Source organism: Paecilomyces variotii, assembly GCF_004022145.1.
Source record: "Paecilomyces variotii strain CBS 101075 chromosome Unknown C8Q69scaffold_11, whole genome shotgun sequence".
Taxonomy (NCBI): Eukaryota; Fungi; Ascomycota; class Eurotiomycetes; order Eurotiales; family Thermoascaceae; genus Paecilomyces; species Paecilomyces variotii.
Window position 1 is genome coordinate 587,954 of NW_021167150.1, and position 23,874 is coordinate 611,827.

Sequence of the window (23,874 nt, forward strand, 5' to 3'; positions counted from 1 at the left end):
AAAAAGTTTTTAATAGCGCCTATTTATTATTATTAATATAATCTATTATTCTTAATATATAAAATAGTTAAACTATTTATCTTTAATATTTAATACTTATTTAATAGGCTTAAAAGTAAAATATTAAGTTATAAAAACTTTATTAGGTCTTAGGCTATATTATAATTATATATAAAGGAATTATTTAATAAAATAAATAGCAGACTATAAATAGATAGTTTAATTTCTATTCTAATATTTTATATAAGTAGTTTTAACTTTTATATACTTCTTAAATAACCTTTAAACTCCTAAATAATTAAAAGATTAATCTTAATTATAGTTATACTTATTAATTATAGAAAAGAATCTATAAGCTATTATAATCTATAATAATATAAATTTTAAAGAAATAATATATAATAAAATCTTTAAGTATAAAGCTATAATATATGCAGTAATTATAGTAATAATTATATTATATTCTAATATCTTAGTAATAGGCCTATTATAAAATATATATAATCTAACTATTTTTTTTAATTTTTATAATATTATTAAGTCTTTAATAATATATAGTAATAATAATAGTATTAAAAAGTAAATATCTAGCTTTCTTATATTAAATATAATTATAAAGATATATTTATCTTTTATTAAAAGAATATTTAGATTAATTAAGTTAATAATACCTATTATATTAGAATTAGATTATCTTACTCTAAATTAAATATAATTTTAATAATTTAAAATAATCTTTAAAGATAAAAAGATTATTATTAAGACTTATAATATTTATAATAATATCTTTTTTTAATAATTATATCTCTATATTTCTTAAGAATTAGGAAAGCCTAATAATTTTAATATATGCCTTTAATTTATCTATAGCAATTAGCTTATAGTAGAGTATATTTAAACTATATAAACTAAGTAATTATATATTAAATTGCCTTATAATTAAAGGTAATAGCTTCTTAGAGTTCTTATATAATTTTATATTTAATTAAACCTATTAAATATAATAATATAGATATATTTTATACCTATAATATTTAGTTAAGAAGCATATTATTATATTAAATCTAATATATCTATATAGGGATATAATTAAATAAATCTAAAGAACCCTAAATATTATTAATTAAAGCCAATTATTTTATAGAGTTTTATAATCTAAGTCTTAGCTTTATTTTATTATTTAATAAAGTATAAAAGATATCTTATAACTATTATTAATAACTCTCTTAAAAAATAATAAGAATATAATTAAGTTATTAATATTTTAGCAGCTATAGATTACTTATAGCTTATTAAGAATATTTAATTTATAGTATTTATACTAAATATCTAGAAAGAGATTAATCCCTATATAAAAGAACTTATCTAAGATATTAGATTTTATTTTATATATCGGCTATTATAAGAAATTAAGTTATTTCTTATTATTTAATATGCTATTAAATATAGTAATATTAGGCTTCTTTATTACTTAGTTAATCTATTAATTATTTATTTTTTTAGCATATCTTAATATAACTATAGTAATAAAATACTATATTACTAATAATATCTATCTTTAGTTAATAATCTAGAGCTATAATATACTATTCTAATATTAGGTCTTATTAATTAGCAAGGTAAGCTTACTTATTTTAAAGTAATTAATCTTAGCCTTAAGCATCTAAATATAAACTATAAAATTAAAATAAAAGCCTATTAAAATTCTATACATAATATAAATATTAGCTTTAACTAGGTTTATTTAATAAATACTTAGATATAGAGTTTATAAAAAAGGATTAAGTCTATATTTAATTAATATATACTTAATTTATATATTATAGCTTCTATATTAGATAAGATATTTTTATTAGCTTAAAATTTATTAATTAATAATCTTATTATACTAAGAGACTTTAAATATCTCTTTAATTCTTTAGCTCTATTTAACTTAGAGAATATCTTATAGATTAGAATAAAATAACTTATTAAAAAGGTTAATTAGTCTAATAATAGCTATATCTATTATATAGAGATAATTGCTAGTATATAGTCTATTAACAATAATAATATTAAGCATAATATTAGTAAATATACTATTATTATTAATAAATGCTATAATAGGATTTTTATTAATAATATTACCTTAAATATTTAATATTAGATAAATATATAACCTATTTAATAATCTGTTAACTTTTTATAGGACTTACTAACTCCCTATAAGATTTAGGCTAATAAAAGAATAAGTATATAATAAAATATATAATATTTAATTACCTTAAACTTCTAAGCTAATATTAAGAGGGTTAATATATAGATTATATAATTCTTTACTCTCTTAAACTCCTAAATTAATAGTAAAAGATTTAATATATATTAATTAGCTAAGAAGCTCTATTATCCCTAGTAAAATAAAATAAGGTATAATATATAAAGATCTATATTAGCTATTTTAATAGACTAATTATATCTTTATTTAGCTATACTTTAAATTAGCTCTAAAATATATTGCCTAAATATTATTATATAAAGATATAGAATCTAATTTTAGTATTTTCCCCTCTCTTATTTATTAATATTAACTTAACCTAATAAATATAGTATATTAGCTAATATTTATAATTAGGCCTTTTTAAGATACCTTAAAATATTTAGCTATATAGCCTACTAATTATTAAAGACTTAATTAAAGCTTACCTATAAAATAAAGTAATTAATATAAAGATTATTATATCTTTAATTAATACTTATAATTAAGCCCTTTTAAGATACCTTAAAATATTTAGCTATATAGCCTATTAATTATTAAAGATTTAATTAAAGTTTACTTATAAAATAAAGCAATTAGAAGATAAAGCTTACTTAATATAAATTAAATATTAGTATTTATTAAACTATAATAGCACTGCTATTAATTTTAAAAAAAAGAACCCCTTTTTAGTAATAAATATTAAGGAGAGAATAGCAGTAGCAAGAGAGCCTATTTATATTATTTATTTAAGTTATAGCCTTTAATATAAGCAGCTAAGTAATAATAAATATAAATATCTCTTAATTTATATATCTATTAAGTATTCTTTATAAAATAGACCTAATATTCCTTATTATAAAACTAATAAGCTATATATTTATTTGTCTTAAAGAGTTATTTACTTAATTTAATCTTTATAATATAGCTAATATAGCTAATATTATATTATTTATTAAGATTAAGATATTTCTAGTCCTTTTATTTAAAGGACTATTATTTTTTAATAGTTATAGAGATATATATCTCTATTATTTTGCCTTTAAAGGTCTATATTTAAAATAAATATAGCTAATTAGCTATTTAAGACTAATTATATTATTCTTATATAAAACTAAGAGTAAGTATAATAATATTTATTAAAGGCAGATTTATAATAATAAGAGTTATAGATATTAAAGATAAAGTTCTATTATAATAATATTAATATCTATTCTCTTTTAATAATACTATTACTTATAAAAATATTTCTAAATCTTTACTTAAAATAGGCCTAATAAAATTATTATTATTATTATTATTATTATAATCTATTTTAGCTATAAAAAATAGATTAAAAACTTATAGCAGACTCTTTAACAATAATAAGAAGGGTATAGATAGTAATAGACTTAAAGATAAAGAAGAGCTAAATTATATATTTAGTTATTTTAATTTAATTTTGCTAATCTACTATTATTTTTACTAATTAATAAAAATAAAATAATAGGGAAAGGCTAGAGATTAGATATATTAATCTTATTTAATAATACTTAGAGCTAGTATATTATATAGAGAAGGGCGAGGCTCTACTTTAAATTAAAGAATTTCTCTTAAAATTATTATAATAATAATAAATATTTCTATTTTATTAAAAAATATTATAATAAGATAGCTAAATATCTAGATTATAAGAGAATAGGCTATCTTAATATTTATTATTTTAAAAAAAAAAGAAAGAGTTAAAAATTTATAAGTATATTTATTTCTACTTAAATAAAGCTAATATCTAATAAATCTATTATATTATATTATATAAATATATATTATTATTAGCTAAAAAGAACTTAATACTTCTTAAAATTATCTAGAACTATTTAAAAATTATTAAGATAATTTAGAAGTCTATAAGATAATTTAGGAGCTAAGAAAATTTAGATATATCTATATAAGACTTCTATCTTAATATCTTTAATATTACTTTTTTAATATAAAAAAATTCTCTTTCTTAATTATTATTAAAGTTTTAATCTTTTTATTTTTTATTATAGGCATCTATATAAGCCTTTTATTAAAATTTTACTCTTATAAAGATTATTGCTTAATTAATATTTTTAATATTTAAGTAATCTATTTTTTTTAAAAAGATATTCTTAGAGAAAATAATAGCTTAACTAATATATTTATTACCTTTTTATTTAATCTATTTAATAAATTATCTAAGCTATTTAGTCTATAGAGCTTTAAAAAAGTCTCCTATAATAATATTATTAGTATTTAAACTAATAAATAAGAGATTAAATACTTTATTTATAATTTTTTAATTATAATTTATCTTATTAACTATATAATAAGAGAATTATCCTTTTATTAAATAAACTTAGCATATTCTTTTTTTATATTAAAGGAGATATCTAACTAATAAGTATTCTCTTATTACTAGCTTTAGTCTAAACTCTAAGCTAATCTCTTAATTATATATAAATTAGCAACTTCTTAAGCTATATACTATAATTATTAGATTAAATTATTATTATATAATTCTTTATACTGCTATTTTTAAACTAATAGAGCTTATATAATTAGCTTATTAAACTTTATATTAAAAGTTATTTTCTTTAAGCTATATAAAGCAGAAATTTATTATTAATAATCTTAGCTTATAAATATAGTAGATATTATAGGGAAATATTAATTTTAATATAGATATATTAACTCTACTTATAAAATAGCTTATTAATTAAGTAATTCTAGAGTAATATTAATATAACTCCTATTATATAATTTTTTTATAAATTTCTTCTTTAATAGAGATATAGTAGAGGTTAAGATTTAAAATAGATTATATTTATTATAACAATCTTATACTAATAAAAAAGATATTTTAATATATAGTAATATTCTATTCTTATTTAAATAAGATAAAAATACTTTTTAATAATAAGGCTTATTAATAATTTACTTCTAATAAATAGAGAGTTTAAATTAATATTTTATTTCTTTTTAATTCTAATATCTCTTTTAAGATATAGATTCTTAGCTTTATATAGAGACTAATAATAAGATACTTTTAATCTTACTAATATTCCCTAATATAATTAACTTAAATAATTAACTATTTTAAGATTATAGCTTTAAGCTTTAAGTAACTATAAAAGCTAATGCTTATTTTATAAGTCTATTAATACTCTTTAAGTTAAAGGCCTAATATAGAAGTATAATATAGCCTTTATTTATTTAACCCTTTTTATAGCTATTATATTCTATCTATTATTAGATATTATAGATATTTAAACTAATTAAGAACTTCTAGTTAATAATATACTTAATATTAGATATATTAATTCTTATCTTAAGAGTAATTATTATTATTATAATATATATTTTAAATAAAATAGATTTAAATTTATTAAAGCGGATCCCCTAGTTATATAATAAAATATATAATATAAAGGTTTAGATTATTATATTAACTAAATAAGAGCTATCTTTTATTCTAGAATACTAATAATTTAATAATAATAATATAGACTTTATTAAAAGCATTTAATAAAGATATTTTACTACTATCTTAATCTTCTAAATATTATCTATAAAAATAATTATTTTTAGTATATATTTAAGTATTACTTTATTATTTTTAATAGCAGTATTTAAAAGGAAATATAATATTTTAAAAGAAGATAACTTCCTATATAGAATAAATAAGATATAGATAAATATATCTATTTAGTTAATAGAGATCTAAATAATTTTAATTTAATAGGATTAATCTCTAATAGCTTTAAAGCCAGCTCTTTAAATAATTTCTTTCTTATTATTTTTAATAAATATTATAAAATAATTAAACTAAATAATATCTTATTTTAAGATTAACTATAATTTACCTAATATAATAAATTTAAGCTAGAATATTTCTTATTATATAATTAAATAGTATTTATTAATTATTATAAGACTAATCTTAGCTTATATCTTTAGCCTTAATAATATATCTAGAAAAAGCTTTAATATAGCCTATTTAAGGCTTAAAAGTATATATATATATACTAGCTTAGATATCTTAAATAAGATTATATTATTATTATTTAGTCTTATTATTAATAATATATAGCTTTATTTTTTAAAGCTTTTTAATATCTTATATTTACTCTTTAATAAGCTTATTTAAAGATATTATTTAAAGAATTATCCTTTTTATTATAATTAAAAATAAATAAAAGATAAGACTTTTCTTAAATCCTATTTATATAATAAGAAGAATATTATTATAGCTATATATTATTTATTAAAGATATTAAATCTACTCTAAATATAGGGAATATTTAGATCCTAGATTTATTACTTAAAATATATACTTTAAATAAGCTTTAATTATATAATATTAATAAGAAATACTCTCTTTATTAATAAATATATTAATTATTAATAATAAGTCTTTTAGCTTTATTTTTAATATCTTAGCTAATATTAAAGAGATAGTATCCCCTGCTAATATATTATAAGGTATAATATTCTTATAAAGTCTATATTATTAACTTTATTTATTTAAATCCTTTAATCTTATTATTTTTACTCTATAGCTTAAGAGTTTATTAATATTTAAATATATTTTTATTAATTAGTCTAAGAGTTTATAAAAGATTAAATATAAGATAAAATATTATATTTAAGTAATATTAAGGCTATAAAATAATATTAAGATTTAAATATACTGCTTAGTAAAATTAAATATAGCAACTTTAATATTATAATTATATATTAATAAAATATCTTAATATATTAAAATATATATAAATTAAAATAGAAATAATAACTAAATCTATAATATTTAACTCTAACTAATTTAATTTAAAGTTAGTAGAGTTATTTATTATTAAAGTTAAATAAAGCCTTAAAAAAATAATTAAATTAATATTATTTACTAATAAACTATAACTATTTATTCTTAAACCCTTATTAAAAAAATTTTTATTATTATTATATTAGGTTTAGTATAGCTGCCCTAATATTATTAGCTTAAATTTTTAAGCTAGTTTGTACTAGTTTCTAAATAGTATAGTTGAAGCACTAATTCTTTGGCGAGGGTCTGAGCTTGCTGAGATAAGCCGTGGCCGGGGTCTGAAATGTCCGCTCCGATTATAAAAACCAGAAATTCGCTGTATTTCTCGTATTGCAGTCTTACGAGAGCTCTGGTCATCATCGGAGGAGCCAATTGCTAATATCAGAGATGTCGCGAGCTTCGAAAGTGACCTTGGCGCTCACAACGGCTGCAACCGCGGGCATAGTCTACTTTGTCCACTGGTCCCAGGAAGCCGACAGAGCAGTAAGTGATGACGCCAACTCTTTAGCCCTTACTTATAGTAATCTATTCTATACATATTGTGCTGACTTTTATATCCCGTAGGCAATGCATGCTGGTGTGGAACGAGACGTCGAGCGGCAGCGCATAAAACAAGAACGGCAGGCCGAATTTGAGATGCAGAGAAGACTAGAAGAGGAGTACCGAAAGATTCAGACGGTATCTGATAGTGTCAATGATAGCTCAGAAGGAGGAAAGAACATAGGCCAGAGAACGTGACCAGGGGTAGCCGTGCAAAGTCCTGGCCCTTAGGTCGGTACCAAACAATATGGTTAGGATCTTAAAGCTGGCATAATGTCCGTGAGGTTTCAAATTGAAAAGGGTAAAACGGTTCAACTAATATCTTAATGAAGGCTGCTGACTCGTCAGTGACAGGATATATGCCTCAAATTGCACGGGCACCCGAAGTACCCGAATATCTTATATTCGAGATATACCCACATGTACAATATAACGAACGAATGGAGTCTTCTCTCTGCAATGACCAAGCTCAATCACACCATGGGTCTCAACTTGAAAATATCCCTGATATGTCAAATGGCGCATGTCTAGCGCCAATTCCATATCAATATCCGTCGGAGTAACTGATGGAAGGAACTGCCTGCTGCTCACCGCCTGCCCCTTGACCGGAGTTCTCCCATATAATTCCCTAACATTATCACCCAGCAACGAACCCAGGGCACTTAGCTCAGTCGGTTAGTACAACTTGGCTGTTCTGAGGCCTCTGGGTTCGAATCCTGGAGCTGGATGGGCCTCGCCAAAAAAAGCGAGGTCTCCCTCCAGGATATATAGTAAAATCCTGACCGCCTACAGAGTAGAGCTTGGGCGGGGTTTTCGTAGCATCCTTCCTCTACAGGGTGTGAGCTTTTTTGCTCTTTGTTCAGTATTTTCCTTTTTTAAATGAATCTATTGTATGGTGGTGGTTAGTTTGTACAGCTAAGCTGGGCAGTTTTGTCATCACTGAGCACGCTCTACAGGATAACTATGCTTACTACCTATAACAATATATAAACAACTAATTGAATACCAGCCTTACTCGTGCCCTGTATAAAGATTTTTCATCTACTGGTGTTGTATTGCTTGGGCAGCGTCGCTGCTTAAACAGGTTGTATAATATGTAGAGACTTGATAATCTACGAACACTAACCCAGGTGGCAGGGAATTAGATAAGTGACATCCAAGCACCTCTAGAATACGGCACCAGGCGCGTCTTTTAGTGTTACGCAGTAACAAAAGGATAATAGCCAGTCAGAAAATTGATGTTTAGCTTGCAGAAATCTCACGGGTTTACGCGATTAACAAAGACATCTGATTCTCCAAGATGCTCTCTGATCTTATCAAATCCAAAGTCAAGTGTAGAGAGCTTGACTAGAGCAAGAAGCAGGAAAGTAAATTAAATCCAGATTACTGACAATGGCGGATCATGTTTCTCAAATAGTTGTATCAACAGGAGCATCAATATGTGCTGGTATATCCTTTTCCTTGTGGCTTTCTATAATTAGCAACTGCAACCCAGCCCGACTTGCCTTGCCCAGGCTGTAGTGGGACGAGCTACCGGCTCAGATTCGCGGTTCTTGACTATCAGATATCCCACTCTACCATCCAACAAGGGGGCGGAGGCTAATGCGCTGAAAAGCCTCACGTCGTGATTGCCTTGATACGATGGACAGCGTATACACTGATAGCAAACCAGACACAGAATGCTCAACTGACATATAGCCAAGGAAGAGTCAAAGTCGGGGATTATATATGATCAGTTAATCATAGCGAAGCAGAAGATCCGTGGTTAGACCTCTTAGCGAGTAGGGAAGACCATTTATAATCTGGTCAGTTAGGAGACAAATGGTCAGGAGCCATCGACTAGATTGATAAATCCGCGCTTCTTCATGGAAGCGCTTGGGTGAGGGTTCTCCTACCCAACTGGACTCGAACATGTTCCTGAGCAGCAAGAATTGCCCTTCTGCGTAGGGCCTCAGCTGTCTGAGAGCGTATACCTCCGATCCTTCAGGTACAATCGTCCCTTCAAGGCTTTTGAACCACCGTAGATGTAAATGCTATCCGGCACAGAGGCAAGCACCGCCTTCGAACGTTGCTGATCATCTGTAAGGCTGCTAGAATAGAGCACTTCCGGCTCTATTACGCCACCAAGTGCGGCTAGGATGCCTCATGCCTGGATCCATATGAAGCCCACTTGACCGACTGGCCACATCATCGGGTGAAGGGATATCGACCGTGATCGGGATATCGGCAATTTCTCGTAGCCAAATCGCCTCCAAGAAGAGGTCCCCAGTGTTGGTCACTTCATCTCGCAAAGCAAGACGCAAAGCAAGAATCTTCAGTGATATCTCAGGCCGTAGACAGAGAAAGCTAGGAGAGATGAATTCGGGACTCCACGAGTGTACATCACCGCTTCGTCCGTCCTGCTGCTAGTCCCGGTGTCCTACTAGAGTACACCGACTCTCCTTTGCTTATCCTTCTGCGTGCGATGGTGTATCGCAGAGTATAGTTCCCTCTTTTATAGATCGAGTCATCGCCCGTTTTAAAACGCGCGGAAGGGGGTGTAGTCGATTTTTCTCGATTGCTCCGGGATGCATCGACGGGAAGAGATTCTTGTTTTCTGAAATCTATGTCACAGATGAGCTGGATTACATGGAGAACTATACTACTACTACTACCTTTGGATGTGGCCAGGCCCGAATTCCCATGTCTTCGTCTCGCACCACGGCTGACCTTTCTCCCAATGTTCGGGGAAGATCTTGTTCGCTGCCTCTTGTTGGATACGGTGATATGAAATGGCTCTGGCTGCTCGGGAGAAGAGGAGGGCTCCCTATATTCGGGCTGGAAATCACGATGAGCGACGAAGTAAGGCAGGAGTTGGCTCTTTCTTTTGCTGCTGTTCCTTCGGAAGGCTGCTTCGAAGATATCGTGATCATTCATGGTATTTTGCACATAGCTATACCCACGACCCTTAGATTTGGGTACTGTTGAGAGCTGACCAGATAACGCAGGATATGAGGTCGCAAATGTACGTGTTAGGAGTCTGTGAAGGGGGAATGGAAGGCTAGCATCTACAGTAGCGTCCGCGTTGCTTACCTAGTGCCAAGCCATACTTAAGCACATGGACAACACAGCCTTACACTGAACGAGATTGGCGATTCGTCAGAGCATTGCTGATGCGCATCCTTCAGCAGTCAGATGAGGTTTCAGAAATCTTTCAGTCATCGGTTCTGATTGGCTTTACTGAGGAAGCGTATCTGAATATTCGTTATAAGGAGATAAGTAACCCGCTATGATGATTTTCCGTAATCGAAGACGATCGGGCTTTAGGGGAAGATGTCAACAACTCAGGTGTTGTCGTCCCCACCTGCTTCTCCAACTATACGAGGTGCAACGACGGAGCCAAACAGCCCGGCAGAAGCCTCTATCAATGACCTTGGCCGCTTTGCGATACTGATACCGGACAATGGACAAGCTCGATTGGCGGTCGATGCGACAGTGCGTCTCGGCAGCGTCTATCATCAGCAGTTCATCAAGGAAGTACAGCGCGACGGCAAATGGGTTAACGCTTTCGAGTTTTCTCTCAGCAACCTGCCGCAATTCGCACATATCGGATGGCGAATAGGCCGAGGTCGCACGTCGCTCGAGAACCGGGGAGTGGACCTACTTCTGCACGTGGAAGATGATGCCAATATCGAGGAAGAGGATGCTGTTGCTGGCATCCATGCTCGCTTCAACTGGGTCAAGGGTGCTGGAGGGTTCTTCCTCATTGCTTCCAACAAGAAGGGCAAGAGAGTCATGTTGAATGGCGACGTGTTCAGACATGACCAACGACTCATACCCCACCAAAATGCCATCATGATCGGTGGATGTGTTTTCACTCTTAGGTATGAGCTGCGGAATGCCGAAGAGGAAGAACAGTTCCAAGTGGAACTGACTCAGTTCTTTCGTCAGTTCCATCGTGATGAGAATCCTTTTGTTCTTCCCACGCCAAGTGAGAACGACTCCCGATTCCAGGACTGGATTTTCTCACGGCCAATATCAAGGGGGAGTTATGGAGTGGTGTATACAGTCGTGAACGCTCGAAGCGGACAAGTAGGAGCAGCGAAACGTATTTTGAAATCCAGGCGAAATGCAAGACATGTGAATTGTGAGATCGCAATGACCAGGCGCATTTCTGGCCTCGTACATGTCAGCGCCCCCTCTAAAAGCCAACTGTGGTCTTCACTCTAATGGGCCTGAGCAGGAACGGATTGCAACCGCGCTCGAAATCCACCATATCAAAGGAGGCCCATCCAGGGTCGAAGTTGTAAGGCAGTTCGGTTCTTCGACTAAGCGAGCTATACTCATTTCTCTCCAGGAAAGAATCCGAAGCAATCTAGACGAAAAATGGCAGCCAACTCCTTACGATGTCACAGACGAATATCTCATCATCTCACCTCTTCTCAATGCCACATTTCGTTCCCTTTATGAATCTAACGTAAATACAGACGGCCGTGCAATATTCTTTGCCCAGCTGTTAGATGCAGTCGCCTTCCTTCATGAAAATGGTATCTGCCATCGCGACATAAAACCAGACAATATCTTGGTGAAGAGTTACGATCCACCTGCAGCTATGCTGACTGATTTCGGGTGCGCTTCGGACAAGCCAGTTATACTGTATGATTTTCCAGGAACTATTCCCTACCTTGCGCCCGAGCAAGTCGAGAAGAGGACACACGATCGTTCTGTGGATTACTGGAGTTGTGGGTTAGTTGGGCTCGAATTGACGCTGCGCAGAACATACGGACGGAGAATCATGTCGTCCGATGATCTATCTGAGTGCCAAAAACATCTTGAAGGTTCAGACTCGCCTACGGCGATATGCGCTGGCAGAATGCTTCAGTTAGAACCAAGTGCAAGACTGACAGCGGAGGAAGGCTTCAAACTACTTGAAGACCTGCGTAACAAAAACTCGGGAAAACGGAAAAGGTGCTAACGGTCGGCTGGAACGGCAAGATGTCGTATTACTTGTCATGGATCCCTAAGTGCAGTATCGGTTATAGCAACGCCAAGCAGACACAATATTGCTCATAGGAGTAACGAAGGGCACACACAACTATGAACAATACACTGAAGATTCCCTCAACAATGCAATCATGAGGAGTATTCATGTGTCAAATCGGCTTTGAGCCATAAGAAAGCAACTTGCCATTTGGCAAGGCTTGCTAGTCCTTTATTAGTCACAGGTGGTTCTGATAATCGCCAGAGGTCCTCTTCGTCAAATCTCATATATTAGGTAGTGAGATACCGAGCGAGCAGCCTATCTAGAAGGGCCGTTGACTGATATTACTTCATGCTCCCTTCTGAATATATTACCCTTCTTTCCTGAGAGGCAGCTATTACAGTAACCTTCTATTGGAAAGCTATTCTCTGTGGTTCAGTTCCATGATCCAGTGTCTCCATAAGATCCAGTGAAAGCGAAAACCATGCCCTCTGTTCGAGGGTTCAGCAAGTTGAAGAAACTGTTAAAACTGTTCCTAAAACGGTACCTCTCCGCCATCAATCTATCCTAATCAAGCCTTCTGTTGCCTTAGCCAAGGAGAATTATGCATTTCGAACTTACGAAGATTCTCTAAATTAATGCTTCTTTAATTAATAACGGAATAAATTACTATCTTATATTATTGTAGTCCTCGCGATAGTATCACTCCACTTATATCCAACTACGTTGTCAATGTACAAGAGTCCAGGAAGTTGGAACTAACTTACATCGACATCCGATAGTATATGCGACTACTTCTAGTTCCTTCTTTTATTGAATCGAAAAGACGGTGAACCTGGAACTAGTAGGTAGTTCGTATGATGCTCGGCGGACGAGCCGACAAACCGCGGATATCGTCGGAGGCCGGCCAAATTCCGGCCTCCGATAACTAACGAAGGTAATTTCATGGCTGGTGGAGTAAACGCTCGTCTTGTCGGCCAATCATGCCTGCTGCGTTTATAGATCGCGAGATATTCGAAGTACCAACTTACGGTAAACAGCTCCTCTTCCACCATAGTTTGAAAGAACTACCATCTAGAATACATATGGCGATCTTAAAAAAGCTCCCAGGAAGTATTACATTCCTTTTTAGCCCACCAAATTGATGTTGAACTGCGAAGATAAGCTATTCAGATCAGATCGGGACCAAGCCGTATTGGGTTTAGCTTGCATCTTCAAACCAGCTCCGTCCTCGATCTATATGGCTTCACTCCTCGATACTGCAGTTACTGTTCTGCTCCAAATTATCTATTGGAAGTCGATATAAGGGAGTAATATGTCGTATAAAGACCAATACTATAAGTAAAAGACAGATACGACAGTACTTCTGACTTGGATGACGGATCCACATGATACCATGATCGTTTGGGTAATGGCGTCTCTGAGGCCGGAATTGATACCGGCCTCTTTGAATATATAAGCTTGCTCAAATTCCCGGTCGGAATCGCTTGCTCCTGCGTCCTTTTCTAATCTCATATGTTCATAGAGAGTTCCACGCAACTTCTTTACTCCTTTTTACCCATACTTTTTCCGGTCCCTTGACCTAGACTGACGCTTTCCCTTTTCGTCTATCGTACTATACCCCTACCAAACATCAACGTCGCCTCCCATAGACTCTTGCAAGGATATATATAGACCTTTACAACATGACTGTCCCACAGCTACCCAAGTCTTCTACCTTGAAGACCTTCCCTCATATCAAGCATGACCCTTCCACCTTGCCATCCTCCCTTGACCCCTTTACTATCACGACATCCACTGGCTTCCTGCCTTACAAGATAGCACCTACAACTCTTCCTGAGGTCTTTAAGCCACTTGTGTCTCTTCTTGATCGTATGCCCGTTGTCAAGGCTGACGGTGCCCCTGGTCTTCTGGCGACATACGATCTGGGTGATGCTGTGAAGGAACTTCCCGACCTGACTGGAGAGGTTGATAAGCTCATCGCCCCTGATGGATCTCCTGACCTCTACACTATCACTGCTATTTTCAGGGACTATTCCTTCCTTGCTTCAGCATATATACTTGAGCCATGCTGGGAGAGATGGACCAAGAACCCTGACGATGGGTATGGATTGGGTAGGGACGTCTTGCCCAGGGCTATTGCTGGACCAATGTGGCGTTGCGCGAAACTGTACGTCGTCGTATATTACCTATAGCAAGTTGTCCTTCCTTCAAGCATAACTAACGTATCTCTATAGGCTTGATCTCCCACCCTTCATGTCCTATGCTGCTGCATATTCTTTGTTCAATTACACCTTGGACAACCCAGCAGAGGGACTCAAGTACGACAACTTGCGTCTCATCCGCGCATTTGAGCGTGGACTAGACCCCAAGAGTTCTGAAGCAGGCTTCATCTTGACCCATGTGGACATGGTTAAAGAGTCGTCATCCTTGATCAGTGGTGCTGTCAGGGTCCTTGATACTATCGAGCAGGGTGGCCGTAGGTCCGAGGTCAATGATGGATTTCGCGAGATACTCCAAGCTATGGAGAAGATTGAAGAGTGTATGGAAGGTGAGATGATGATCAACTTATTCTTGCCATGGTGCCTACTAACATGAACCTTTATCAAGAAATGTGGGCCAAGTCCAAGCCCGCTGACTATCTATCCTTCCGAGTCTTCATCTTCGGCATCACGTCGCAATCCATGTTTCCCAATGGTGTTATCTATGAAGGATGCGATGATAACAGACCCCAGTTCTACCGTGGTGAGAGTGGAGCAAATGACAGCATGGTAAGAGCACCTACGTTCCACTCAATTCTTTTTTTTTCTCTCTTTCAACACCGACTAACCTACAACCAGATCCCCCTCCTCGACCACCTCCTCCAGATCCCCATGCCCTCTACACCGCTAACCAAGATCCTGCACGAATTCCGCGACTACCGACCTCTGCCGCACCGTAAATTCCTGAAACATGTCTGTGAAAAGGCCGAGGAACTCTCTGTTCGCGACTTCGCTATGCAAGACAAGGAAACAGTAGTCTTGTTCCTCAAGGCGCTTGACCACGTGCGCAGCTTCCGCTGGAGACATTGGTTGTTCGCGAGGGAGTATATCATCAGGAGGACTCCCCACCCAACTGCCACAGGAGGCAGCCCGATCGTTACGGTATGTTCTTCATTCCAACCAGTCTTAGCCTTTGTCTGCCCTCCCCAGATATATGTTAATGAATCGAAATCCTTGCCCTGGGTATACGCATTCACTAACTCAAATTAAAACGGAAGTGGCTCCCCAACCAACTCTCTGCGGTGATGGACTTCATGATTTCCATCTACGAAACTTACCTTGCCCCAGGGGTTGTCACGCCCGTGACTGAGCACAGGAAATCCCAGAACGGCCATCAGGAGGCTCCATACCAGTACCACAAGCAGGTTGAGTCCATGATGGAGCGTGTTCGCGACCAAAGGGAGAAGTTGGCCAAAGAGGTCGAGAAATGGTGTCAGGAAAGAGGCGTGTAAATACCGCACACTACATTGACTGGGAGCGTCTTCGTAGAGTGTGTTCATGGATAGGTCTCATTCTATTTATATTTGCGAGAATGGAAAGTCAAGCGTTTCCTATAAATTACAGGATTGGTTACTCAAATTCAAGCCGCTGTAAATTCCACGATCAGACATAGCTCGCACAATATCCATTTCGTCAGACCTTCGAATCGAACAGAATAGAAGTCACGCTATTATGCAAAACGCTGAATATGCAACCCTATCTCTCATAGCCATGTCTGGAACTAGGAAAATACAAGGAGGAAAATGATTCGTAACATCGTAAATGCCATCTAGCGCGAAGGCTGGGAATAGTTGAAAGGGAAGAAAAAGATTAAGTTAGGTAAATATCTCGATCCCCCGCGCCCGTGCATATGCAATTGCATCCGAAGCCACGCCGTCGCAGCCTCTGATGTACAGATGCTGGATCTTAACCAGTTTGTTCTCAGATGTGATCACCGCCCCTCCTGCTTCTGCTTTTGCTTGCTCTACTCGTGCATCGGATAGAACTTTAAGTGTAAGTCCGCTGATGGGGGTGTATGAAAGATGTAGGCTTTTGACTTCTTTCAGGTTATAAACGAGTTTTGCCACGGCCTTATCGTCCATGTTGCATAGATGGGAGACATTCAGTTCTTCCAACTCGAGGGATTGGCAACAGGCTGCGATAAGCTCGTCTGTATTTCCGGTTAGACGCTGGCATCTGTCGACGTGGAGGATGCGCAGGGTCGGTTTGACGAGTATGCCGATCGTTGCGGGTGTTACCCAGTTGTTGTCTGTCAGGATGAGGGTTTTTAGGTTCGGTACTTGTTCTTGGGTGACTTCCGCGAAGGGGAGGTGACCGATGGGACGGCAGGCGTGAAGGCGTAGGTCTTCTAGACTCGAGGGTAGATCTGAGAATGGGGGTAGATCGACTCCGCTGAGGTCTAGTTTTCGAAGACGAGGAAATCCCTGATGATTGAAGTCGAACAGATAAGGGCTTCGGACGATGCGTGGGTTCCAACGCACACGGAGCTCTTCGAGATTGGGGATTGAGTCTGCGATTGTGCCCTGGATCTATAGGTCAGTTTTTGCTTTGTATGAGAAGGGGAGGTAGGTTGCAACATACATCTTCGATGCCAGGTAAATGAAGGGCTTGGAGATATTCGAAGACGCGCTTCACGCTATTGGCGCCCAGAGCTATGGCTCGTAAATTCGGCAACTTTTCTGGCCATGAGACCTCGGAAAATGGAGACGCATTGTTCGCATGGCATTCGATCCTCTCCAGGAGAGGCAGACTGGACAGAAACATCCCGACGCGTTTGTGATCGATGTTGATCTCATCCGACATGATAAGGGTTTTTAAGTTCTTGCATTCCTTGAACAAAGCATAGAACTTGTCCCCGCGGTACGCGACACGAGCTTCGAGGTATTCCAGACGAGGACACCGACTCACGAACTCCAGTGTCTTTTCCACAGAGGGAAGAGAGATGTTATCCAGGACAACGTGAGTGAGCATTCCCCTTGATCGACGCATGTAAGACCGGACTGCATTGCTGGTCACTTTTTTCCGCGCACGGGACAGGTCTATACACATCCATAACTCTTGTAATGAGGAAAGAAACCGTTCCCATTTCTTCGAAACGCGCAAGATTGCCCTGGAAGCTCCGTCAATATGGGTGAACAAATGTTGTTTGTCTTTTTGCGTTCTTGTGAGATCCAACGTACACAATTTGTCGGAAATCAAACTGCTTCAATACCATGACCGCCAATTCCAGTGGCAGATGGTCAAAAGGATCTCGAAACTGCGAGGCCATCTTCCCTCCCAGCTTGTCATGGAGTTGCTGTAGGAGCTGTCTTGAAGTTAGGGGGTCGTCTAAAAATAGGTTAAGAAGATGTGGACAGTGTACTAACGTGACGACGGGGATGATCCGAGACTAATGTTCTCAATCCATAAGCGTACATCTCCAGTGCCCTATCGGGTTTCTGATTCAAGATCAGTATTTTGCCGGCACGCAAGTATCCCTGGATATTGTTAGCACTGGATGTGTGAATCTCAGAGTAAGTACTAACCCGTTCATCGGATCTATCTGTCTTAATCATCTGCTTGGCGTCTCGTAGAGCGAGATCAAAATTTCCCAGTTTACAGTAGGTTGCTGCTCTGTTATCAAGAATCCCAACGGCATCTGGAAGCTTCATCCTCAGAGCCTGTATGAAATCAGACTATAAAATACACGTTGTGTTGTGAAGCTCTCGAATATTACCTGACTGAACACCTCGATGGCTTTTACATGGTCACCATGCTGGTAAAGTTTCTGGCCATACTGGTGGAAGCCAGCTGGGTCACCCCGTGCTAACGCTGCAAGAGAAAAGTTAGGCATGATTATATCTTTTGATCTGTGAGGGACGTACATGTGGGCATTATTGTGGCCTTGACCACAGGCATTATCTAGCGCCCCCTCTAGTTTGGCGATAGTTAATTGTTACACGACCTGCGAAAGCTCCCGTAACACGTCGGGCGACGCGAACGGCACGTGCCCAGCAACTAGAATGCGCACTTGGCGTCTTCGGCTCCCCACAGCCAACGGGTGTTTACTTTCTTCCTCTTTTGGTGAGTGAAGCCGACCGACCGGGATCAAGCTGGGCTGCGACAACCAACTCTCTCGCGGACAGAGAGGATACATACTTACCACAACAATGGAGCCCCAAAGTCTCGAGGCCGCGTCGACTTATATTAATAACCTCCTTCTCGCAAGGGGTCTCCTGAAAAATGGGAAACCAATCGATTTCGCGCGCCCTGAGGAGGGACCTGGTGGAACGGATGGCACGATGGCTAGGATCATCAATCTTGTCAACGACCTCGTGGTGAGGAGAGATGTGCGTGTAACTCGATGAAAACATACGAGCATCAATTGACGCCAGATCCACAGAGAGAAGCAGAGCACAGAGAGAACCTGGCCACCACTATTCGAATGTTGCGAGCCAACGAGTCGCAACAGACCGTCGAGATTGTATGTTGACATCCTCAACTGCGAGGGCTCCTCACTTACCATAGGCTTTTGCATGATATAGGAGAAGCTCAAGACGAAGAACTCTGACCTGAAACGATCCCTAGCTCTGGCGGAGGGCCAGGAGCGAACGTTCAAAACAAACATGCGCAGCGCCGAGTCGACTATTCGAGGCCTGAAGGAAAATGTACAGCGCATGAAGACCACGATTCAACAGATACGGGCACAGTGTGCGAATGACGTCCGCAAGAGGGATATTGAATTGCAGAGGTTGAAGTCGCATTTGACTGACAGGCAACGAGGGAAGCGGGAAGGCTTAGGAGTTACGACTATCAACATAAATCCAGCATCTGACAGGAGCTTGAGATCAAAGACGGTATCAAGTGATGACAGCGTCAACAACCCAGGATATAGCCTGAAACAAGAGACGACAGAATTCTTAACGGAGCTTTGCCAGAATTTGAGTGACGAGAACGATACCCTGATTTCACTCTCCAGGAACACGATACGTACATTGAAGGAACTGCAGGGACTCTCTGGCGTTGAGGAAGGAAATGGCGATGCGCCTGAGGTTTCGATCATGACTTCTCACAGTGCTAACACTGGTCCTGTTACCGCGCTTCCAACATCCTACGAAGAATTATCCTCAGAGATGGAAGTCGTTCTCGACCATCTCCGGAACCTGCTGACCAATCCTTCATTCGTGCCTCTTGAGGAGGTCGAGATACGCGACGAGGAGATTCAGCGCCTGCGGGAAGACTGGGAAAGAATGGAGATCAAATGGAAGCAGGCAGTGAGGATGATGGATGGCTGGCATAAACGGCTGTCTGACGGAGGAGATTCCTTTCAGGCTGCTGAGTTGAAAATCGAACTGGGAATAGGATCTGATATGAATTCAGTCAAGCGTTCAGTGAACGAAGGACTCCAGACAAATTCGACGCCCCCTATATATGAGGAAGAACAAGAAAGCGAAGGGGAAGAAGAAAAAGACGAAGAAGAAGCAGTGCCTGAATCGATATCGAGAGATGATACCCCTTCTACCAATGATAGTGCTTTACCCGTGAGAAAACCGAGCCTACAGCCTAGCCGGGCTCTGGGTGAGCGGAACAGAAATATCAGCTCCAAGTCTCCACGCAAGGTCTCTTTTCACGCAGATCTCATCGAGTCATCGCAGGATCAGGGAAAGGAAGAAGATGAAACTATACCAGTGAAAGCACATAAATCTGGAAGTGTCACTCAGAGACCAACCCGAAGACGGGTAGAACCGAAATCGCGACACGTAAGTAACCAAATCAAAGACATATCGGTGTATGTGAGTCTGACAGTGATATACACAGGGAACAAATCCTCGCCATATGAGCGTGTCAGAGAAACTTGCCGCTGTGGAAGCTGAGGCTCACGAGGCACTCGAGGCCAGAAAACAAGAAGAGAGCCGCAAGAGAAGTCGTGCGTTGAAGGACTCGAGCAAGCGACGACGCGAACGGCGGAGAAGTACGCTGACGAGCGACGAGCTTGACGAGCTGATGGGAGTGCCTTCCTTATAACCGATTTAGCGGGATTTGGTCTCTGAATTTGCTTGATACCCATCCTTGTGAGCGAGCAATCCAGCGTGAATGTATGACTATGTGTATTCGAAAAGTTCGCGTCGTCGTTTTGCATAGGCCAGATACAGCATTTAGTTAGACTTCGAAGACGTGGAAGTCTGTACCATCAACTAGTAGTTGAACTGACCAATCCAATCACCGGGATCGCGAGAGTAAATATGTTGGCATGCTCTTCTCATGATTTGCTCAGTGTTGATGGTGATGCTACCTGTCAACTCCACGTTCGTAGCGCAACCTCGGCAATTCTCCCTTTAACATGACTAGCGCGGAGTCCTGTGTTCCATATTAGACGACAGGCTCACCTCGTCAAGAAGGTATTCAACCAAGGCCGGAATCATTGAGTGCCAGCATTACATATACAAGTATCTTGACTCTTACTGGATACCACCTGAGCCCTAGGAACTTCCGGAATCCTGATAGAGTTGCTACTTTTAGTCCGCGCTCAATAGAGTCGGCCTCGGAAGTCGATTTTTGGCCAGCGTCACTTGCTATACCCCTGTGTCTATATACAAAGGAAGGCCTCCGGACTAATACATAATTATCCGTGTATGGTGTGTTTGCGAAACCTCGAGAAATCAACTCTCCAAGGCGGAAAAAGAAGGACCAAACAGCTGTTCCTCTCGGAGTCACTTTGGAATTCTTCTTGCAGACTAACTGTCGACCTCATTGATCTGAAGAAGTGACCATGTCTGCTCAAGCTACCAATTTCCACGGCTGGGTTGCTCACTCCGCAACCGGTCCTCTCACCTTCACCACATTTAAACCCAAACCCTTCACAAACATTGACATCGAGATCAAAATCACGCACTGTGGGGTCTGCGGCTCAGACATCCATACCCTCCGCTCAGGCTGGGGTCCAACAGATTATCCATGTGTCGTCGGCCATGAGATTATCGGGATAGCCACACGAGTCGGTTCTGGAGTGGCAACGCTGGCTTCTTCTCCCGCTTCAAGAGCCATCAAAGTTGGTGACCGCGTTGGCGTTGGTCCGCAGAGCATGTCATGCCTCAAGCCCGATTGTGAGGCCTGCTCGACCAAAAGGGAGAACTACTGTCCTCGTATTACGGGAACATATGCCTCGCGGTACGCTGATGGAAGCAAATCCTACGGCGGATACGCGACGTATTGGCGTGGACCAGCGCATTTTGTATTCAAAATTCCCGACGCATTGCCATCTGCAGAAGCTGCGCCATTGCTTTGCGCGGGAATTACTGTCTTCTCGCCCTTAGTTCAGTGCGGCGTCGGCCCGGGGAAATCAGTTGGTATCATCGGAATCGGCGGGTTAGGGCATTTAGGTATCCAATTCGCGAAAGCGCTGAATTGTGATCGCGTGGTGGCTGTCTCTCGGACATCCAGCAAGCGCGACGATGCAATCAAGGGCCTTGGAGCAGATGCATTCATCGCTACAGACGAAGATAAGAATTGGGCGAAGAAAAACTCTAGCACACTCGATATCATTCTCTGCACGGTCTCCTCACCGAAAATGCCACTGTCCCAGTACCTCCGTTTGCTCAAATTAAATGGATCATTCGTCCAGCTTGGTGCACCGGAGGATCCCTTACCACCTATCAGGGCGGGGAGTTTGATTATGAAAGGTGTCAAGCTCACAGGATCTAATATTGGGTCTCCGGAAGAGATTAGGCGGATGCTTGAATTGGCAGCTGAGAAGAAAGTTTTGCCGTGGGTTCAAACGAGACCGATGAAAGAGGTCAATGAGGCGTTAGTGGATATGCATGAGGGGAAGGCGAGGTATAGATATGTTCTTACTAATGAGGCAGATGGTGAGAAGGCGAGGTTGTAATTATAGCATTGTGAATAACAATACTTCGGACATACCGCTTCATATCTTAGCGTGCGAATATCAGTATATCAAGAGGCCACATTCCAATTTTCCCATTCTCATAGAGCTGGATGAGGAATGAACTCATACAGCTGGAAGATATGCCATCATTGCTCACACAACCTGGTACATAGCACATTGTCCATAGAGCACTTTCTTGCCTCAGTATCTCTCAATAAAATATATTGCCTATTATAGGCTCTATGTAGGAGATGGCTCACTGCAGCTTAATCTCGCGTCGCATTTTGGGCAAATCTACCCTGCAAACTCGTACTTTGGCTGTCCGCGCGCATCTGTAGGCTTAAATTTGAACATATGCCCCTCTCATCATCCGTACTGGCACTCGGCCGTCGATCCTTCCCACTCGCAACGAAAAGAATATCATAATACTTTCCACCCCAGGTTGGACAGGTTGGATTCTTGGTAGTAAAAAATGATATCTTTCAAGTGTCGCCCTTCGGAATTGAATACCATTACACGATTAGCATCGTACATGGCTATCCAACCTTGGTCTAAGGGTGCCTTTAGATTGTTCTACTACGACGATGAGCAAAGTTTACAGAGCTCTTAGGCAATGTGGTTACCAGTTGTTCATCATACTTGTAATACGCTCCATCCTTGTCCAAACAGGCAAGCTGGGTTACTGTAGCTGTTATTAGGCCGTGGATGCTACAGTGGATAAAAATGTTCACGAGGTAAAAAGCGTTGGGAAGGGTAAAATGTGCAGCTGAATCCACCGAAAGTTAGGATATGCAGGGTTTAGTTACACATATTAAGCGGTTGCAATTGATCGATATTGTTAACAAGGCTATACTTACCTTATTAATGTGAGGCAGCAAACTATGCTAAGTGAGATCCTGGGAGCACAGTACATGCCGTCAGATAACGCTATGGGACTCCACAATACTACGATGGTCATGTTTTATAAGATAGGTGGGGGTTGGGGGCTGTTACTCCAGGACTCAGGTATCTAGAGCAAGGATATTATTGGAGAGCTTGCTACGTGCTGAGCGCTTAGGCACTGACGCTATTTTGGCTATTATGCCTGATATTACAAGGTCTCAGTTTTAGAATTTCATTGGTAAATGATAAGAAAGCTATTTCGCGGAAGCACCGTGATAGCGCTATAAATAATAACAGGCTGTGCATGGGTGCTCATATTTCACGCAGTTTTAGCGATAATATAATTAATGGCATTGATATTTGTCATCTAAGCAATCTAACCAGTTGGATAACGCTCATACAAAATAGATCCTAATTATTAGTTACTATATACATGTGCCACTTGATAGGAAAAGTTACTATTTACTCTAATTAGAAATTTAACTCTGTGCAATTATGGCGGCTACAGAAACTATAGAACACTTTTACGCT

The 23,874-nt window shown here is 37.8% G+C and overlaps 6 protein-coding genes across 6 annotated transcripts; 5 read left to right on the forward strand and 1 right to left on the reverse strand.

Annotated features, from left to right (window-relative positions):
- Window positions 1–7,442: 7,442 nt before the first annotated feature.
- Window positions 7,443–7,793, forward strand: C8Q69DRAFT_509573 (putative cytochrome c oxidase assembly protein; the record flags this gene model as incomplete). Its single annotated transcript, XM_028633105.1, has 2 exons — window positions 7,443–7,538; window positions 7,620–7,793. The coding sequence occupies 2 exons, from the start codon at window positions 7,443–7,445 to the stop codon at window positions 7,791–7,793; spliced, it is 270 nt and encodes an 89-aa protein (XP_028482638.1).
- Window positions 7,794–10,223: 2,430 nt separating this feature from the next.
- C8Q69DRAFT_447121 (kinase-like domain-containing protein) lies at window positions 10,224–12,549 on the forward strand (the record flags this gene model as incomplete). Its single annotated transcript, XM_028629180.1, has 5 exons — window positions 10,224–10,512; window positions 10,574–10,599; window positions 10,902–11,721; window positions 11,768–11,880; window positions 11,932–12,549. The coding sequence occupies 5 exons, from the start codon at window positions 10,224–10,226 to the stop codon at window positions 12,547–12,549; spliced, it is 1,866 nt and encodes a 621-aa protein (XP_028482639.1).
- A 1,691-nt stretch (window positions 12,550–14,240) lies between these two features.
- Window positions 14,241–16,048, forward strand: C8Q69DRAFT_447122 (hypothetical protein; the record flags this gene model as incomplete). The annotated part of the gene is made up of 5 exons (XM_028629181.1): window positions 14,241–14,725; window positions 14,793–15,106; window positions 15,166–15,326; window positions 15,396–15,698; window positions 15,815–16,048. The coding sequence occupies 5 exons, from the start codon at window positions 14,241–14,243 to the stop codon at window positions 16,046–16,048; spliced, it is 1,497 nt and encodes a 498-aa protein (XP_028482640.1).
- A 108-nt stretch (window positions 16,049–16,156) lies between these two features.
- Window positions 16,157–18,657, reverse strand: C8Q69DRAFT_77823 (hypothetical protein). The gene is made up of 7 exons (XM_028634026.1): window positions 18,461–18,657; window positions 18,313–18,407; window positions 18,122–18,256; window positions 17,963–18,073; window positions 17,777–17,901; window positions 17,178–17,706; window positions 16,157–17,119 (listed from the first exon to the last, which is right to left on the reverse strand). The coding sequence occupies exons 1-7, from the start codon at window positions 18,492–18,494 to the stop codon at window positions 16,412–16,414; spliced, it is 1,737 nt and encodes a 578-aa protein (XP_028482641.1). The 5' UTR covers window positions 18,495–18,657; the 3' UTR covers window positions 16,157–16,411.
- C8Q69DRAFT_477053 (Afadin and alpha-actinin-binding-domain-containing protein) lies at window positions 18,561–20,901 on the forward strand. Its single transcript, XM_028631302.1, has 4 exons — window positions 18,561–18,925; window positions 18,979–19,059; window positions 19,121–20,335; window positions 20,394–20,901. Exons 1-4 carry the CDS (start codon window positions 18,746–18,748, stop codon window positions 20,598–20,600), a joined length of 1,683 nt encoding a protein of 560 aa, XP_028482642.1. The 5' UTR covers window positions 18,561–18,745; the 3' UTR covers window positions 20,601–20,901.
- C8Q69DRAFT_477054 (chaperonin 10-like protein) lies at window positions 20,885–22,539 on the forward strand. The gene has a single exon (XM_028631303.1). It carries the CDS (start codon window positions 21,346–21,348, stop codon window positions 22,459–22,461), a length of 1,116 nt encoding a protein of 371 aa, XP_028482643.1. The 5' UTR covers window positions 20,885–21,345; the 3' UTR covers window positions 22,462–22,539.
- Window positions 22,540–23,874: the final 1,335 nt, after the last annotated feature.

Coding starts and splice junctions, on each gene's coding strand:
- C8Q69DRAFT_77823 (XM_028634026.1), bottom strand. CDS start 18,494: ATGCCTGTGGTCAAGGCCACAATAATGCCCACAT. Junction 17,902..17,962: donor CGGATCATCCCCGTCGTCAC/GTTAGTACACTG, acceptor ACTTCAAGACAG/CTCCTACAGCAACTCCATGA. Junction 17,707..17,776: donor TTTGATTTCCGACAAATTGT/GTACGTTGGATC, acceptor CGGAGCTTCCAG/GGCAATCTTGCGCGTTTCGA.
- C8Q69DRAFT_477053 (XM_028631302.1), top strand. CDS start 18,746: ATGGAGCCCCAAAGTCTCGAGGCCGCGTCGACTTATATTAATAACCTC. Junction 19,060..19,120: donor CGCAACAGACCGTCGAGATT/GTATGTTGACAT, acceptor TGCATGATATAG/GAGAAGCTCAAGACGAAGAA. Junction 20,336..20,393: donor TAGAACCGAAATCGCGACAC/GTAAGTAACCAA, acceptor TGATATACACAG/GGAACAAATCCTCGCCATAT.
- C8Q69DRAFT_477054 (XM_028631303.1), top strand. CDS start 21,346: ATGTCTGCTCAAGCTACCAATTTCCACGGCTGGGTTGCTCACTCCGCA.